At 43.3% G+C, this 19,586-nt stretch overlaps 1 protein-coding gene across 1 annotated transcript; it reads left to right on the plus strand.

Annotated features, from left to right (window-relative positions):
- The first annotated feature begins 7,210 nt into the window (after positions 1–7,210).
- Positions 7,211–14,888, plus strand: A3GALT2 (alpha 1,3-galactosyltransferase 2). The gene is made up of 5 exons (XM_006862364.1): positions 7,211–7,230; positions 11,078–11,161; positions 11,346–11,435; positions 11,750–11,887; positions 14,201–14,888. Exons 1-5 carry the CDS (start codon positions 7,211–7,213, stop codon positions 14,886–14,888), a joined length of 1,020 nt encoding a protein of 339 aa, XP_006862426.1.
- Positions 14,889–19,586: the final 4,698 nt, after the last annotated feature.

Genomic DNA, 19,586 nt, shown 5'->3' on the forward strand with positions numbered 1-19,586 from the left:
ATATGGTCATCTGCTTTTGCTTCTTGGACATGTTTAATGTTTATCTGTAGCCCTAATAATTAATTAATTATGTGTTTTGGTAATTTTTTATGTTTTCTGATTACCTCCAGGAAGATGTGATCAGGATGTGGTCTTCCCTTTTCACTCTCCTTATTGCTTACCGCAGAGTAAGTTTTTTGGGCCCCAGTTGGGCCTGGGCCTCAGTGGTGGGCTGTTTGGGCCTCGGGCAGGTGGGTTGAGCCTGGGCCGGGCGGTTTGGGCCTCTAGGGGCCTGGGCATCAGTGACTGGGCTGCAGGAGGGTTGGGCCTCGGGCGGGTGGTTTGGGCCTTGGGCTGGTGGTTTGGGGCTCGTGAGGGCGGTTTGGGCCTCAGGGGGCCTGGGTATCAGCAGCTGGGCATCGGGTGGCTTGGGCCTCAGTGGGCGGGTTAGGCGGATTGGGCCTCGGGGGACCTGTGCTTCAGGGACTAGGCTGAGGGTGGGTTGGGTCTCAGGGGCACTGGGCCTTGGCAACCGGGCTATGCGGCGGGTTGGGCCTCTGGGGCCCTGGGCCTCAGCGACCTGGCTACGCAGCAGGTTGGGCCTTGGGGGCCCTGGACCTTGGTGGCGACCAGGCTGTGGACCACCTGGGCCATGAGGCGGGTAGGCGATTTGTGCCTTGGTTGGGCCTGGGCCTTTGTGACCAATCTGTGGGCGGGTTGGGCCTCAGGGCAGGCCTTGGCCTCAGTGGTAGTGTCTGGACCTTGGGAGAGCCTTGGCCTTAGTGGGCGGGCCTGTGCCTTGGGCGTTCCTGAGCGTCGCGGCTTGACAGAGGGCTGGTTTAGGCCAGGGCAGTAGAGAGCTTGGGGTCGTGGCTGCAGGAAGGTAGTGTCCGTATTTGATGATGTAAAAAATGCCTCTCTCAGTCTCTCTGTACCGTGGGTACCCTGAATTTCCTGATATCCATGCCGATATCCCTCTCTATTTGTTCGGCTTTGTTATTTTATGCTTCCTTTTCTCTGAAAATGCATCCTTCTACGTGGGGTTGCTCTAGCCCTGCATTCCAAGGTCTGCAAGGGGGAGAGGCACTCGACAGTGTGGGTGCGGAAGCGGGAGCCGCGTGTAGGCAGGCAAAAGCTCAAAATGCCGGTAATTCCTCAGCAATTTGATCTTTTAAAAAAACGAGTTCAGAATGTTGAAATATAAGATCTTATGTTTGTTCAAAGGCTGTCTGTCTGCTAGACAGAGGTTTCTTATGTGCAATTCTGCCCCTTTTCCCCGAGACTGCCCTACTTGAGCTTCCTGGTCACGAAGCACCGGAAGTCCTCTTCGCTTGGATGTCTTTTGAATCTTGGTTTCCCTTGCACATCATTATAAAATAGACACTTGAGGGGGAGATAAAGGAATACCCAGAAATATCACCATACTAAGCCTGTAAATTCGTCTTTTGCCTATAACTGATTGGAATACCTAAAATGGGGCTACAACTTGCCCAGTGAAGGAGGCTTCCTGTGGAGCCTCTTCATTGCATAAGACCATAGGTGGAATCCTGATCCCCAACCAGTATCTTCTGAGGTGGGAAATATCCACTTGAAAGGACAAACAGACCAGCCTGTAGCGGCTAGAACAACAGAAGATACTTCTTGAAAGAAAGACCTCCAGAGATGGAGGCAGAGACGATGGTGTGGAGAGATGGAATGGCTGGGGACTCTAGGCCCAGAGAGGGAGAGGATCTATGTACTGACAATAGAGGGGTAGGCTTGGGGGTTATACCCTTTGGTTATTTGATGATGCATGGAGGGGATTGTAACCATGGTGATGAAGCAATATATGATAGGATGACTGTAAACCTAATGTTCTTCCATGTAAACTATCACATAATTCAAAATAAAACATTAAAAAAAAAAAAAAAAAAAAAGAATTATTGGCATTCCAGAACAGGAAGAATCACACAAGTCCACAGAGGAGATAGTTGAAGAGCTTCTAGAAGAAAATTTCCCTAACATCCTGAAAAACAAAAAGATAAGCATTCAAGAAGCTGAATGAACCCCGGGAAAGATAGACCCAAAAAGAAAATTACCAAGACACATAATCAATCTCTCCAAAATCAAAGCCAAGGCAAAATCTTGAAAGCAGCTAGGGAAAAGAGAAGTATTACATACAATGGCAAACAAATCAGATTAAGCTTTGATCTCTCAGCAGAAATCATACAGGCAATAAGGCAATGGGGAGACATACATAAAATCTTGAAAGGAAAAAAAAGCTAATCAAGAATCATCTACCCAGCAAAGATGGCAATCAAGTATGATGGTGCAATAAAAACATTCCAGGATAAATAAAAGCTAAGGATCTTGTTAAAGTCAATCTCATGCTTCAATACATCCTAAAGGGAATTCTGTGGACTGAGAACCAACAAGAACAGATAACAACCAGAGATTGACATATGTGGCAGCACTACACAGAACTCAATCGACAAATGGAAGAGTCCAGAACAGAAAAAAACTGTAAGAATGAATTCAGAGGATCTGGGAGGTCAGTCTATGATCAAAACAGTAACAATATGAAAGAAAGTAAAACCACAGAAACAAGATCTAGGTGGTGAGAAGGTTAGGTAGATTACAGGTTAAAATAGATTGTTTTAAATGGAGGGAAAAGTTAATAGACTATTAGGAAACCTCAAAGGAAATTAATACTTCACAACATATCAAAAATGTGAAAATCCAAGAAGAACATGGAAACACTTAAGCTATGAAGAAACTGACAAGAAAGAACACAGAAAACATGAACTCAGCATGGGAAGGCATGCAGAACAAAGAAACCAGCAGCACCACAAAAATTACAAACATGACCTCAATGAATTCATACCTATCAACAATTACACTGACTGTTAATGGATTAAATGCACCAATTTAGAGACAGAGAGTGGCAGAATGGATAAGAAAACAAGATTCTTCAATATGTTGTCTGTAAGAGACACACCTTATACACAAAGACAAAAACAGACTAAAAGTCAAGGGATGGAAAAAAATGTACCAAGCTAATTGCAATAAAAAAACGAGCAAGAGTGGCAGTACCAATCTCTGAGAAAATAAACTTGAAGGCAAAAACCAGCATAATAGATAAAGATGGACATTATCTCATGATTTAAGGGACAATTGAACAAGATGATATAACCCTATTATCTATGCTTCTAATGAAAGAGCTCCAAAATATATAAAGCAAACACTAATAGGTTTGAAGAAAGAGATACAAAGCTACGATAATAATGGGAGATTTTAATACACCGCTTTCAAAAAAGGATAGAACAATCAGAAAGAAACTTGATAAAGACACAGAGGAACTAAACAACACTGGACCTCACAGATGTATACAAAGCATTCAATCCAACAACAACACAATACTTTGCCATTGCACATGGAACATTCTCAGGAATAGTCCATGTGTTAGACCACAAAACAAGCCTCCAAAAATTTACAAACATCAAAATATTATAATGCATCTTCTTCGACCACAATGCTATCAAATTAGAAAACAACAATAGGAATACCAAGGAAATAAAGTCAAATACATGGAAACTAAATAACACCTTGGTGAAAAGCAACTGGGTAGTAGAAGAACTAAAACGTGAATTCACAAAGTTACTAGAAACAAATGAGAAAGAAAGTGCAACATACCAAAATAGCCACACATTAACACAAAATCTCCAACAACTAGAAACAGACCAGCAAAGTAAACCTACAGTCAACAGAAGAAAGGAAATAATAAAGATTAGAGCAGAAATAAACACGATAGAAAATAGAAAAACTATAGAAAGAATCAACAGGACAAGAAGCTGGTTCTTTGAAAAAAATTAATAAATCAACAAACCATTGGCAAACCTAAAAAAAAAAAAAAAAAGAGGGAGAAGACACAAGTAACATGTATAAGAAACCACATGAGTGATGTCACAACAAAGACAGTAGAAATAAAAAGGATAGTAACAGAATATTATGAAGAGTTGCACTCCAACAATTTGAAAATCTAGAGGAGATGGATACATATTTAGAAAAGCACGACCTACCTAAATTTAAACAGAGTGAAGCAGAAAACTTGAAAAGTCCTATAACAAAGGAAGAAATTGACCAGGTCATCAAAAAACTCCCAACCAAAAAAAGTCCAGGTCCAGATGGCTTCACTGTTGAGTTCTACCAAACATTCAGGGAAGAACTTTCTCCAATTCTACTCAAATTATTCCAGAATATAGAAGAGAATGGAAAAATTCCTAATACATTCTACGAAGCAAACATAACTCTCATACCAAAACCAGGGAAAGACATCACTAAGAAAGAAAATTATACACCAGTATCCCTCATGAACATAGATGTAAAAATTCTCAACAAAATCCTAGCCAACAGAATTCAGCAACACATCAAGAAAAAGAATATATCATGACCAAATGGGATTCATATCAGGGATGCAAGGATGGTTCAACAGTAGAAAAACAATGAACATAATAAGTAAGAAAAAGGAAAAGAACCACATGATCATATCAATTGATGCAGAAAAAGCATTTGACAAAATCCAACATCCATTCCTGATAAAAACACTCAACAAAGTAAGAATTAAAGGGAGATTCCTCAACATAATTAAGACCATATATACAAAACCAACAGCCAATATTTAGTTTTCTCAATGGAGAGAAACTAAAAGCCTTCTCTTTGTGAACAGGAACCAGACAAGGATACCCTTTATCACCACTCCTATTCAATATTGTTTTGGAGTCGTAGCCAGAACTATAAGGCAAGATAGAGAAATTAAAGGCATCCAAATTGGCAATGAGGAAGTAAAAATCTATTTTCAGATGATATGATCTATACTTAGAAACCCCAAAGACTCAGCAAAAAAATACTAGAACTCATTGGAGGATCCAGCAAAGTGACAGGGTACAAAATCAACACACAAAAATCAGTTGGCTCCTATTGACCTGGAGATGAGAGAGAGAAGAGGAAGGGCTGGTTGGTCCAAAGTGTGGTGAGACCTGGGGACTCCTGAGCCCATGGACAAGGACATATCCATAGAGGGTTAGAGCCTAGAGTTGAAGCATCCAGCTGATATGAAGTGAGAGGCGATGCACAAGAACATGCAAACTTGCAGACAGTACCCATTTGACCTAGCTTCAATGGCTCGATAATGAGAACTCGACTTGTTGTTTGTGGTTAGGTGCCATCGAGTTGGTACTGACTCATAGAGACCTTATGCACAGCAGAACGAAACACTGCCCGATCTTGGGCCAACCTCACAACCTTGCTTGCTGAAAGTGAAGACTTGAAATATTTACTGATGAAGATCAGAGACCACAGCCTTTGGTATGGATTGCATCTCAATGTAAATAAAACAAAAATCCTCACCACTGGACCAATAAACAACATTCATTATTATTCAAAGAGGAGCTTATTTAATAGTGTATGGGGAAAGAAAGAGTCCCCACTGAATAGTTTTCATCTTGTCTAGACGGGTCTGGTGAAAAGAGATGGGGATAAGATTCTTAGGATTCAACAGTAATTGTTACAATGACTAATTGAGACTATCACAACTGTAAAAACAAAAACGGGGGAGTAGTTAATCTTATAGTCCAGAAACAGAGGACACTAGGACCATCAAGGGAGAAGAGCACAAGCAGAAACGGGGGAGTAGTTAATCTTATAGTCCAGAAACAGAGGACACTAGGACCATCAAGGGAGAAGAGCACAAGCAGAATGCGGGACTCTTTCCAGAGAAGCAGTGACACCAGAGATGGAGGCAGAGATGAGGACGTAGAAAAAGAGAGGAGCTAAGGACTCTAGACTCATGGAAAGAGAAAGACTGAGTGCTGGTGGCCAGGAAGCAGGCTTATAGAATGTGCCCTTTGGTTATTTAAATTATTATATATTCCTGAGTGTTTCTGTGTACATTCCCCCCTACCAAAATACAAACAAAGGCAATGGAAGCAAATACTGTTGAATGATGATGCACGGAGGAGATTATAACCATTGAAAGATGATGTTCTCCCATGTAAACTATCACTCAGTTCATAACCAAAAATTTTTTAAAAAACAACCAATGAGGTCCACCAGGTGTTGTACCTCTTTTTCCATTATGGGACGGGCCAGATGCAACAATTTATCCTTTATTTTAATAAGAATGTCTCAACAAACCTCATACCACTGAGTCCCTAGAAATTTCAATGAGGTGGAAAGTGCCTGAATTTTTGTTGGGTTAATTTCCCACCCTCTAGCACACAGATCCACCACTCATCTGTCAGTTTGTCACACAGTGTTGGCTTACATGTTGTTGTGATTCTGGAAACTAATACTATGTTGAACAAATAATCTAAGAAGCTGAATTATATGAAGAAAAACGTGGCGTCAGGATTGGAGGAAGACTCATTAACAACCTACTATATGCAGGTGATACAACCTTGCTTGCTGAATGCCAAGACGACTTAAAATACTGACTGATGAAAATCAAAGACCACAACCTTCTGTATAGGTTGCATCTCAATGTAAAGAAAACAAAAATCCTCACCAATGGACCAATAAACAACGTCCATATAAATGGAGAAAGACTGAAGTTGTCAAAGTCTTCGTTTTGCTCAGATCAACCATCAGTACTCATGGAAGCAGCAGTCAAGAAATCAAATGATGTATTGCATTAGGCAAATCTGCTGCACACGACCTCTTTAAAGTGTTCAAGAGCAAAGCTGGTAGTTTGAGGACTAAGGTATACCTGACCCAAGCCATGGTATTTTCAATAACCTTATATGCATTTGAAAGTTGGACAGTGAATAAGTATGACCACAGAAGAACTGACCCATTTGAGTTATGGTGTTGGGAGGAGAATATTCAAAGTACCATGGCCTGGCAAAAGAACAATTCCATCTGTGTTGGCAGAAGTACAATCAGAGTGCTCCCTGGAAGTCAGGATGGCCAGACTTTAACTCTCATACTTTGGTTATCATCAGGAAGTATCAGTCACTGTAAAGGGATATTGTGTTTGGTAAGGTGAAGGGTCAGAGAAAAAGAGGAAGACCTCCAGCATGATGGACTGACACAGTGGCAGCAGCAATGGGTTCAAAAGTAGTAACGATTCTGAGTTTGGCCCAGGACCAGGCAATGTTTTGTTTTGTTGTGCATAGGGTCACCATGAGTCTGTACCAACTCAACGGCACCTAACAACAACAACAGCATTACTATGTTCCAAGCACTTAGCACGCCTATGACGATGCTTCCAGGAAGGTGCCTTAGTTATCTAGTGCTGCTAGAATAGAAATACCAAAAGAGAATGGCTTTAACAATCAGAAGTTTATTCTCTCAGAGTTTAGGAAGCTAGAAGTTTAAACTAAGGGTGTCAGCTCTAGGGGAAGACTTTCTCACTCTGCTGGCTCTGGGGGAATGCCCTTGTCTCTTTCTAGCTCTATTCCTTGATAATCATGGTGATCTTCATGGGGCATGGCATCTACCTTTGTTTTTCTGTCAGTCCCAATCTGCTCTTTTTATATCTTAAATATGACTGGCTTAAAGCACACTCAGTCCTAATATAGCCTCTTAACATAACAAAGAAAATTCATTCCCAAATGGAATTATAACACAGAAGATATTATTATCCTCCATTTAAAGCACAAAGGAGTCCATAGCCTTGCCCAAGTCAGAAAGCTAAGAAACAGGTTTCAAACCAAAGGATCTGACTCCAATGTCAGCATTCACCATCATTAAGGTTCCAGTTTCTCTTGAGGCCAGAGCACCACACGGGAGTTGGAGAAGGCAGGATAAGGTCACAGTTATTCTCAATATTCTGTGTCCTTCCTAGAAAACCACCAACTGTGGACATGTCGTAAAACCTCCTCTGAGCCAGAAATGAGGCTGGTGAGCTCTGCTGTGAAGGCAGCTCTCAATGCAGCCCAGTGACTCAGCTCTAAGTCCCAGATGATTCTTCAGCCCCAGCCATCAAGCCATAAATTCCCCACAACCTCTCCCTACCTCTCTTTCTGTCCAAGGTCCGTGCCACCTCCCACCAAGGAGAAGCAAGCAGCTAGATTCCTACTGTTAACAACCCCAGTGCTGTTAGGAAAAGCAAAGGGCTGAAATTTAAATATTCATCAGGAGGGGTTTAGTTAGGTAAATTACCTGGTTGGTTAACTATAATCAATTGTATATTGTTGCTGTTAGTGCCCCATTGAGTGGGTTCTGACTCATAGCAATCCTACATAGAACAGAAGGAAACACGCCCAGTCCTGCACCATCCTCACAATTGTTGTTTGAGCCCATAATTGCTGCCACTGTGTCAATCCAGCTCCTTGAGGGCCTTCCTCTTTTTCACTGACCCTCCACTTTATCAAACATGATGCCCTCCAGGGATTGGTTCCTCCTGATAACATGTCAGAAGCATGAGAGATGAAGCCTCACCATCCTGGCTTCTAAGGAGCATTCTGGCTGCACTTCTTCCAACACAGATTTGTTTGTTATTTTGGTAATCCATGATGCTTTTAATTTTCCTCTCCAGTACCACAACTCAAATGCTTGATCTTCCTTATTCACTGTTCAACTTTTATATGCATATGTTGTTGTTACGTGCCGTGGAGTCGGTTCCAACTCATAGCGACCCTGTACAGGGTTTCCAAGGCTGTAAGTCTTTAAGGGAGAAGAAAGCCTCATCTTTTTCCCATGGAACAGCTGGTAATTTTGAACTGCTGACCTTACAGTTCTCAGCCCAATTCATAACCACTACACTATCAGAGCTGCATATGAGGCTATTGAAAATACCATGGATTGGGTGAGACACACCGTAGTTCTCAAATTGATACCTTTGCCCTTTAAAAACTTTAACAGATCTTGTGCAGCAGATTTGCCTAACGCAATATGTCACTTGACTTCTTGGCAGTTGCTTCCATGAATGTTGATTGTGGATCCAAGCAAAATGAAATCTTCAATAACTTCAGTCTTTTCTTCATTTATCATGATGCTATTTGTTGCCCCATGAGGATTTTTGTTTTCTTTACATTGAAGTGCAATCCATAAGGAATGCTATAGTCTTTGATCTTTTAACAGTAAATATGTTAAATCCTCTTTGCTTCCAGCAATCTAGTTTGCATCATCTGCATGTGGCAGGTTGTTAATGAGACTTGCTCCAATCTTGATGCCATGTTCTTCTTCATATAATTCAGTCTCTCAAAGTATTTGCTCAGCCTGCAGATTGAGTAAGTATGGTGAAAGGATACAACCCTGGCACAAACCTTTCCTGATTTTAAACAATTCAGTATTCTCTTGTTCTGTTTGAATGACTGCCTTTTGGTCTACATACAGGTGTCTTATGAGCATAATTAAGTGTTCTGGAATACCCATTCTTCACAATGTTATCCAAAGTTTTTATGATCCACATAGTCAAAAACCTTTGCAAAATAAATAAGGCACAAGTAAACATCTTTCTGGCATTCTCTGCTTTCAGCCAAGATCCATATGACATCAACAATGATATCCCTAAATTCCACATCCTTTTCTGAATCTGGGTTGAATTTCTGACAGTTCCTTGTTGATGTACTATTGCAACTGTTTAAAAATTATCATCAAAATTTTACTTCCATGTGATATTAATGATAATTTTTTAATGAATTCCACATTTGGGTGAGTCACCTCTCTTTAGAATGGTCACAAATATGGATCTCTTCCAAATGGTTGGCCAGGTAGCTGTCTTCCAAATTTCTTGGCATAGATGAATGAGTGCCTCCAGTGTCTCACCAATTTGTTGAAAGATTTCAATTTGTATTGGCATTTCTAGCATAGTAAACAATCTGATTACCTGATTAAAATGGTCAATACTAGTCCATTTCAGCTCACTAATGCCTAGGATATTGATCTTTATGGATTCTATTTAATTTTTGAAAACTCCCAATTTTCCTAGAGTCATACTTTGTACATTCCATACTCTGATTATTAAGGATGTCTGCGGCTGTCTCGTCTCATTTTGAGCTGTGCCCCTTCAGCAAATGAAGGTCCCCAAAGTTTTGCTCCAGTCATATCACTATGGTCAACTCTACTTTGAGGAGGCAGCCTTTTCCCCAGTCAGATTCTGGGCTTTCAACCTAAGGGGCTCATCTTCCAGCACTATAGCTGACACTGGTTTCCTGATATGGATTAGGTTTTCAGTGGCTAACCATTCAGAAGTGAATGATTAGCCTTCTTCCTGGTCAGTCTTAACCTGGAAGCTCAGAGGGAACTTGTCCACCATGGGTGACACTGCTGGTATTTAAAATACCAGTGGCAAATCTTCCAGCATCACAGCAACAAGCAACTGGTGGCAGCTGCATTAAGGAAGTTCTCTAAGTTCTTTAGGTGCTAAGATGAAATAACCTTAAAAACACAATGCTCGCTAAAAAGCACACGGTGCACACCTGCACGTCTACTGTGCTATCTCATTTACGGAGGGAAAGAAATAGAAAGAGAGAGTGTGGGTATATGTACATATTTGTCTGAACATACATAGACTTTGGTGACTCCATACAATAAGCACTTAAATGTGAACCGCAAGATCTGAGGTTCAAGCCTGCCAGTCGCTTCAGAGGAGAAAGACGAGGTTTTCTGATCCTTTGAAGATTTAAGACCTTGGAAACCCTATACAGGGTCACCATGAGTTGGAGCCAACTCAAAGACACTTTAACAACAATACCATGCATAGACTGGAGTCTTGGTGTGGCATGTCGAATAAGCACAGTACTGCTAACCCACCAGCTACTCCTGGTTCAAACCCTATACAGAGCTGCTATGAGTCAGAACTGATTTGACAGCACTTAACAACAACATATATACATATATATAAATATTTATATATATAAGCTACCTATGAAAGAACACACAAGAAACTGATGACACCAGTTGCCTCCATGCAGAGGAACTGGGTAGCTGGGAATTGGAATGCCTTCTCACTCACTATAACTTTTGTTCCTTTGAACATCTGTGCCATGTAAATAGAGTATATGCCTATTTTAAAAAGACAAATAAAAGGAAACTTTAAAATATCATAAATAAGCTGTGTGTGTGTGGGGGGGGATTATATATGTCAGTGAGTTACTGATGACATCCCTCCCCGCAGGGCCTGGAAGAGAATCTTCTGGTTGCTGATTCTACTTACACTTTGTACCATAAGCCTGCTCCAGTATGGGCTCCTTATAATCAGGTACAACCCCCTCCCCAGTACTCAAGGTGGGACCACTAGGATGAGATCCTAAAGATCTACTTGTTAAGTGCCTCCTTAAGGGCTAGAGGGTGGTGGCCACCTCAGCCCAGGACAGTGGTCCTTGTGGGAGCATTGTGGGAGCTCCTTTGAGACAGACTGGCTCACTGCCGACCCCACCCCACAGGCAACTAGAAGCTCTCATCCCCATGGGTGTCTGCACTGCAGGCCAAATGGCCCTACTGAGTGACAACTTCACTGGTCCCCTGCATCCCTGGTAAGGAGTTATCACCCCTCCCACCCCCACAATGCTCAATGGCCTTGCCCAGCTCATCCCAAGTATCCCTGAACATCTCATGTCCCCCACCCTGGCAGAGCCAGGCACTCATTCCACCAGCCCTAGAAACCTCCCCAGGGCCCACATCTCCCAGTCCTATATTTTTCTATGCTGTCTCTGTGCACAGGCTGCTCAGGGCAGAGACAGGGTCTGATTCATCTGCAGGTCTTCAGGGCCCTGCACGGAGAGGTGGAAGTAAGCAGGCACCAAGTGAGCAGATTGATAAACCTGCTTCCCCAACCTGTCCCAACCAGGGCCAGGCCTGAAGTTCTGACCTGCACCGCCTGGGGGGCCCCCATTATTTGGGATGGCACCTTTGACCCAGCTAAGGCCCACCAAAAGGCTAGACAGCAGAACTTCACCATTGGGCTGACTGTCTTTGCTGTAGGAAGGTAAGGTCTGGGGAGGGGAGAGGGTTCTGTCCAAGCAGGGAATAGGGTGGGGTGCTTATGGGGTGCAAGGTGGAGGGGGGCACCTGTTTCCATGTGCCATGGAATTCCAAGGAGCAGTAGGAGGCAAATGCAGCACCCAGGGTAGGACCATCTTCCATCATCCTCTGGACGTGAATACTATTAAGCCCACTCATCACAGCCAGGAACTCAGAACTCTGTCCTAGAACAAAGCTGCCTAGGAGCTGAAGTTGGTCAATCTAGAGGCACTGGTGAGTTTCAGGTAAGAGTCATGAGACAGGAGAGCAACTGGGTACATAGAATGGATGAGCTGGCTGTAGTGAATACCTATGGGAGGTCAGTGGCTTAGGGGCAGGCACACAGCACAGCACTTCATCTCTAATAAAGGTAGAGGAGAATGTTCAGGGGCTATCCAAGTTAGTGAGTCAGAAGATTGGGTGAAGAGGATGCTCACAGAGTGGGGTGGGTGAAGGTACAAATGTGGATGTAGGAGAGGTGCTTATGAGGGCCAAGTGGAGGGAGTGGCCACAGACGCAAGTAGCTGAGAGTGAAGAAGAGAATCTCTGTAGACATGAACGAAGAACTGAGTGGCCAGCACAATGGATGGCCGATAAGTATGAGAAGTAAACAGGAATGCTAGGAAATGGTGGAAATGTTAAACTGCCCATTATGTATGCAAAGGGGTGTCCAAGGTCCCCTGGGAGGTAAGGGGGTATATAGAACCAAGAATTGACCTATAGACCCAGTGGGTGAAACTGCTGGGTTGCTTGGGCAAGGGCTCTGTGGGAGCTTCAGTACCCCCACTTCTGTCACACGTGCTTTGTGCACCAATCCTACACGCCAGAGTCTTAGGTCCAGAAACTCCAGGGTCCCGAAGTCTAAGAAACCACATTCCAAGATTTCTGTGACTATCCTCTAGGATTCTGAGGTTTCCATGAGAAACTAAGCAAATATAGGTAAAGAAACAGGCTTAGATTTGAAATTCATCAGTAAATTAAAATCCTGGTGCTACCACTTACTGAATATATTTGTACAAGTTACTAAGGCTTTTTGTCTATTTAGTTATCTTAAAATTGAAAATCATTATAAATTGTGAGGATAATACACAGACTTAAAACAATTCATATGATAAATGTTCAAAAACATGTGGCATTACTACACTTATTTTTAAACTCTAGGATCCTAAAGGTGGCTCTGTAGGATAAGCACTGGACTGAGAATCTCAAAGCCCATGGTTTGAGTGAGTCCACTAGCTGCTCTATAGGAGAAAGATGAGGCTTTCCGCTCCCCTAAAGATTTACAGCCTCTAAAGCCCTATACAGAGTCCCTATAAATCAGAACTAACTTGAAAGCAGGTTCTGTTAGTATTTCCTGTATCATAAATTGTTCTGGTAATCTATGTAAGGAATTACCCCAAATTTAAAACAATTTATGACTAGATTTAAAATAATTTGAGTACGTTTCATGATTTTGAGGACTCGTCTTTGCTCTAAAATACCAAGACCTTAATTGAGATACTAACTGCTGAAGACCGGGGGTGGTAGGGAGCATCTCTCCACACGTCCTTTCTACATGGCTTCCTTCTTCACGGCATGGAGGCACCACAATTCTAGGGAAGCTTTATTGTTGTTAAGTGCTCTTGAGTCAGTTCCGACTCATAGTGAGTCTGTATTGGGTTTCCGAGGAGCGGTTGGTGAGTCTGAACCGCCAACCTTGTGGTTCAAACCGACTTTGCAGTCCAAAGCCTAATCTCACAGTCACATCAGGACTTGTAGGGAAGCTTGGTGGTGGTGGTGATGTGCCGTGGAGTCGGTTCCGACTCATAGCGACCCAATGGTAGGGGGTGTCCGAGGCTCTAAGACTTTACGGGAACTGAAAGCCTCATCTTTCTCCCACGGAACCGCTGACAGTTTCGAACTGCTGTCTGACTCGTAAGCACTACACTACCAGAGTTTTGCGCTCTTTTAAAAAGACAAGGGCTAATGTTGCCAGGTCTCCTGAAAGCTGGCATAGCATCACTTCCTTGGTATTCGATTGATTTAAACCATCACAGACAAGCCCCTAGTCAAAGGAAAGTCCACGAATCCCCAGCTGAGGCAATCTTCGGTCCTCTCTAATCTACCAAATCAAGACTGAAAGACTCAAGAAACCTGGCGTTACCGGGGCTTATGGAGGTGGGATTTGTGGCAAAAGAATCAGGCAGTCAAGGGAGCAAGGCTGTGCGGGCGGGCAGGCGAGTTCAAGCCGACTTTGGTTCGCAGCCCCTCTCCTCTCTTTTTCCCATCTTACCGGCAGGTATCTGGAGAAGTATCTGGCGCGCTTCTTGGAGACAGCCGAGCAGCATTTCATGGTGGGCCAGCGCGTGGTGTACTATGTGTTTACAGATCGCCCTGACGCCGTGAAGCACGTGACGCTTGGCAAGAGGCGACGGCTGCGCTTGGAGCACGTGAAACGGAAGCAGCGCTGGCAGGACGTGTCCATGGGGCGCATGCGTACGCTTCACGAAGCGTTGGGCGGACAGCTGGGCCGCGAGGCGCAATTTGTGTTTTGCATGGACGTGGATCAGTACTTCAGCAACGCTTTCGGGCCTGAGACGCTGGGCGAGTTAGTGGCGCAGCTGCACGCCTGGCACTACCACTGGCCGAGGTGGCTGCTGCCCTTTGAACGCAGTGCGCTCTCGGCCGCCGTGCTGGCACCTGCTGAGGGCGACTTCTACTACCACGCGGCTGTTTTCGGGGGCAGCGTGGCAGGGCTGCGTCAGCTGACAGCACACTGCACGCAGGCCATGGAGCGGGACCAATTGCGCGGCTTGGAGGCGGTCTGGCACGACGAGAGCCATCTCAACAAGTTCTTCTGGCTGCACAAGCCCACCAAGGTGTTGTCGCCTGAGTTCTGCTGGAGCCCGAAAATCGGCCAGCGGGCAGAGATCCACAGCCCGCGCCTGCTCTGGGCTCCCAAGGAGTACACCCTGGTGCGCAACTAGCAATCAGAGCCTGGGCCCTCTTCCCTGGAAACCCACCCAGGCCTGCTGAAGTCTGGCCAGCTGGGGCACCACTGACATTCCGATGGAGTGGAATAACAGGAAATGGAGAACCTGGAGCCAGAAGGGGTTCCTTCAGAAAGCACCGCACTTTAGGGATAGGGATGAGCAGAGAGAGATTGGGCAAAAGATCCTCGCCCCTACCATGGTGGAAAGGGCAGGGAGAAAGATTATGACCTCCAGGAGCTTCTGACTTGATTGAAATAGCTTCTCTCCACCCTTCCCTTCAACACAAACTGCAACGGGACTTCTGCTAGTATCCTGTAGACCTTTCGCCTCTGACCTTGTTGAATGCATCTGAGGCCTGAAGGGATGTTTTAGCCACAGTTTTTGGGTAAGAAGTCTGAGATCCAAAGAACATAATTGCCTAAAGACACAGAAGATAGACGTATGAGTTACTTTGTGATGTCATCCATAGGGAACCTGTTGGGAACCAGGACTGGCACCTCAGGCTGCATAGAGCTGCCTTTAGGCATGAGCTAAGACAGAAAAGGCATGGGGCCATGGCTTTGCCCTTTATCTTCATTGTCCATAAGCATAGAATCTCTACGTATTTAACTAGCATTTGATCCATTCGTTTGTTAGATATAAGGTTGCCATGAGTCAAAGCTGAGCAAACAACAAAATTAATTTATTTTGTCCTTATAGCCCTTTCTCTTAGAAGCTCGGAAAGCCACAAAAATACTATTTTCTGCCCTCAAGCCTGGTAGGACTGTTTGGCCACACTCATATAACTCCCTCCCTCCCTCTACCCCTACTTGGTGTTAACTAGTCTTTTCATTGAGAATATGGAAAATCACAGGCTTGGAGTGGAAGTGTGAAGTCCTCTGGCCCTTCAGGAAAGATGGCTTCTTTCTCTGGACACAAAGCCCAGGAGATTCGGAAAGTAACCACTGGGAGGCCCTAAGATGTCATCTGACATTTGGGCAAACTGGACCCTGAGTGGGTGGACTTCCACTATCCGTCACTTGGGTCCTTTATGTAGTGTGTTCATCGATCTTGTATTTCTACTGTGCTGAGTAGAACTGTACCTGATAATTATGATAATCTGATCATTTTTATAAGCAGATGAGAAGATCTCTCCCCTTTCAACAGCAATGCAAAGTTCACCAGTGCGTCTTAGCCAAACAAGATTGGAGAACCCAGAAGGCCTTTGGGTTCTGAACTAGAGATAAGATTGAGGCCTGCGTGTCTGTTGTTGCTGGAGATGTACAACAGAAAGAAACACTGCCTGATCTTGGACCATCCTCACAAGGGCTATATTTGAGCCCATTGTTGCTGCCACTGTGTCAACCTATCTCACTGAAGATCTTCCTCTTATTTATTTCTTTTTAAACTTTTATGAGTTGAGTGAAGGTTTACAGAAAAGACCATCAGTTTCACATTCAATGAATCTTACACTTTGTTTCATCTCAATGAGTGCAATCCCCTTAATGTAACATCACTTATCTCATTTCCTCCCTATAATTCTTGTTTCCATTCCTCCTCCTTTCTCAACCCTTCTGCATTTTGTCCTTAAGTAAATGCTGCCCTTTTCATCTCTAATAAATGACCATTCGATGGTGGTCACAACTTACTAATGTTTTGTCTTCTGTATATACCTATCTAAGGAACCCTAGTAGAACAGTGTATTGTGGGTTGAATTGCTAACTGCAAGGTTAGTATTTAGAATCTACCAGCTGCTCTGTGGGGGAAAGATGAGGCTTTCTGATCCTATAAAGATTTACAGCCTCAGAAACTATACAGGGTTGTTATGAGTCGAAGCTGATTTGAAGCCAGCATATACCTATATATTGCTTAGCTAGAAATTGAGTTGCAGAGGTGAGTTCAGTTCCAGAACTGAAGGGTGACCAAGGGCCATAGTCTTGTGGTTTCACCAATCATTATCTGAGTTTTGGGTTTTCTGCTTCTCTACCCAGGACCTTCTAATGTAATTTCCTTTTAGAGTAGTTGGTAGTGGTAGCCTGACACCAACTAATTCTGGTATCAAAGATATTGTGATAGTTAAGGTCTTGTGGTTTAGCAGTTATTATTATTAATTATTATTATTCGATTCCGACTCACAGCAACCCTATATAGGGTTTCCAAGGAGTGACTGGTGAGTTTGAACCACCAATCTTGCTGTTCAAACTGACATCACAGTGCAGTGCATTAACCCGCAGCACCACACCTAAGAGGTAGTAATCCCCCATTATGAGATCTTGTATAATGTAATCATGCTCCTATAATGTGATCTCATGTGATCAGCCATGATTTTGTCACAGTTAAAGTGTTGTCCCTGGAACAGCGGTACGTCCTTCCAAAGAATTGGGAAGGTGTAACACACTCTGCACAAAAGAGGTTAGAAAGACAAGAAGCTTAGACAGATAAAAAGGGTTTATTATTCATAGACATTCTTGGTTGTTAGGTGCCATCGAGTCAGTGCCGACTCAGAGCATCCTTATGCACAGCAGAATGAAACCCTGCCCAATCCTGGGCCAACCTCACTATTGTTGCCGCGCTTGAGCCCATTGATGCTGCCACTTGGCCAATCCATCTCACTGGGGTCTTGCTCTTTTTCTCTGACCCTTCACCTTACCAAACATGATATCCTTCTCCAGCGACTGGTCCCTCCAGACAATATGTCCGAAGTATGAGAGATGAAGTTTGGCCATCTTGGCCTCCAAGGAGCACTCTGGCTGTACTACTTCCAACACAGATCTGTTGGTTCTATGGGCAGTCCATGGCACTTTCAATATTCTCCAACACCATAACTCAAAAGGATCAATTCTTCTACGGTCTTCCTTATTCACTGTCCAACTTTCACATGCATATGAGGTAATTGAAAATACCAAGGCTTGGGTCAGGTGCACCTTAGTCCTCAAGCTGATATCTTTGCTTTTCAACACTTTAAAAGGTCTTGTGCAGCAGATTTGCCTAATGCAATATGTCATTTGATTTCTTGACAGCTGCTTCCACGAGTGTTGATAGTTGATCCAAGAAGAATGAAGTCCTTGGCAGCTTCAATCTTTTCTCCATTGATAAGAATGTTGTTTATTGGTCCAGTGGTGAGAATTTTTGTTTTCTTTATACTGAGATGTAATTCATACCAAAGGCTGTGGTTCTTTGAACTTCATCAGTAAATATTTTTTTAAGTCTTCTTCACTTTCAGCAAGCAAGGTTGCTGCATATCACAGGTTGTTAATGAGTCTTCCTCCAATCCTGATGCCATGATTTTCTTCATAGAACCCAGCTTCTCAGATTATTTGCTCAGCATACAGGTTGAATAAGTATGGTGAAAGAATACAACCCTGTCGTACACCTTTCTTAATTTTAAACCATCCAATGTTCCCATGTTCTGTTTGAACAACTGCCTCTTGATCCAGGTACAGATTCCTCATGAGCACAATTAAGTGTTCTGGAGTACTCATACTTCGCAATATTGTCCATAGCTTGTCATGATCCACACAATCAAAAGCCTTTGTATAGTCAGTAAAGCACATCTTTCTGATATTCTCTGCTTTCAGTCAAGATCCATCAGACATCAGCAATGATATCCCTCATTCCACGGCCTCTTCTGAATCCAGCTTGAACCTCTGGAAGTTCTCTGTTAATGTATGCTTGCAGCTGTTTCTGTATTACCTTTAGTAAAACTTAACTCACATGAGATATCAAAGAGATTGTCTGATGATTTCTGCATTCCGTTGGGTCACCCCTCTGTGGAAAACTGGCTTCCCGCTCATAACTGAGGACCCCCAAATACAATTTGACTTTTCCTTTATGTATCTTCCTCTCAGTCGACGGCAGTTAACAACAACAACAGCAGCAGCATGAGCTGTACTCCTGGTTCAAGCATCCAGGCAGCTGATTTGGGGAATTTGTCTAAATATGCTTACTCTAAGTCTTATTTCCCAGTCACATGAGTAGTTTCTTTCCCCTTTAATGCTGAGGTTGGTTTAATTTTTATGCTGAGACAAGCTTTATTGGGTGTGACATGAGACCTTTTTCTAACTGCATAACAATCTGATGTAATTACCCTGTGTGTTGTAAATCCTCACTTCTACAGGATTAGGTTGTATCTTCTTGAGATATGAAAGAGTTTGAACAGGAAGCAGAGCAGAGGCCTCTACTACCACCAAGAAAGAAGAGCTGGAAATGGAGTACATTTTTTGGACCTGGAGTCCCTACACTGTGAAGCTCCTAGATCCAGGGAAAGATTAATGCCAAGACACATGGAAATCTCCAAAGGATTCTGGACTACTAGATGCTAAAAGGTGAGAAGGACCTTTTTCCAGTGCCGATAGAGCTGTCATTCTTTTGGACTTATATCTGAATTTGGACCGATAGTCTCATAAACTGTGAGAAAATGAATTTGTGTTTCTTAAAGCCATTCTCTTGTGGTATTTCTGTTATAGCAGCATTAATGATTAAGACAGTCATCAAGACTGATGTTTGTGTCTCTGTGGAAACTAATTGTTTCCCAGTGTCTTCAGTTGTCTTCACTCTTCTTTGCATCACATAGGGAGAGGTTAATAGTTGCACTTTAGTTGGCTGCTCATGAGTTTTTAAGATCCCAGTTGTTACTCACCAGAGTAGGATGTAGAACACTGTGTTTGTCTATCTTATGCCAGTTGACTACAGTGTCTCCCGAGACTATTGACT

The sequence above is a fragment of the Chrysochloris asiatica genome, unplaced genomic scaffold, assembly GCF_000296735.1.
Source record: "Chrysochloris asiatica unplaced genomic scaffold, ChrAsi1.0 scaffold00047, whole genome shotgun sequence".
Classification (NCBI taxonomy): Eukaryota; Metazoa; Chordata; class Mammalia; order Afrosoricida; family Chrysochloridae; genus Chrysochloris; species Chrysochloris asiatica.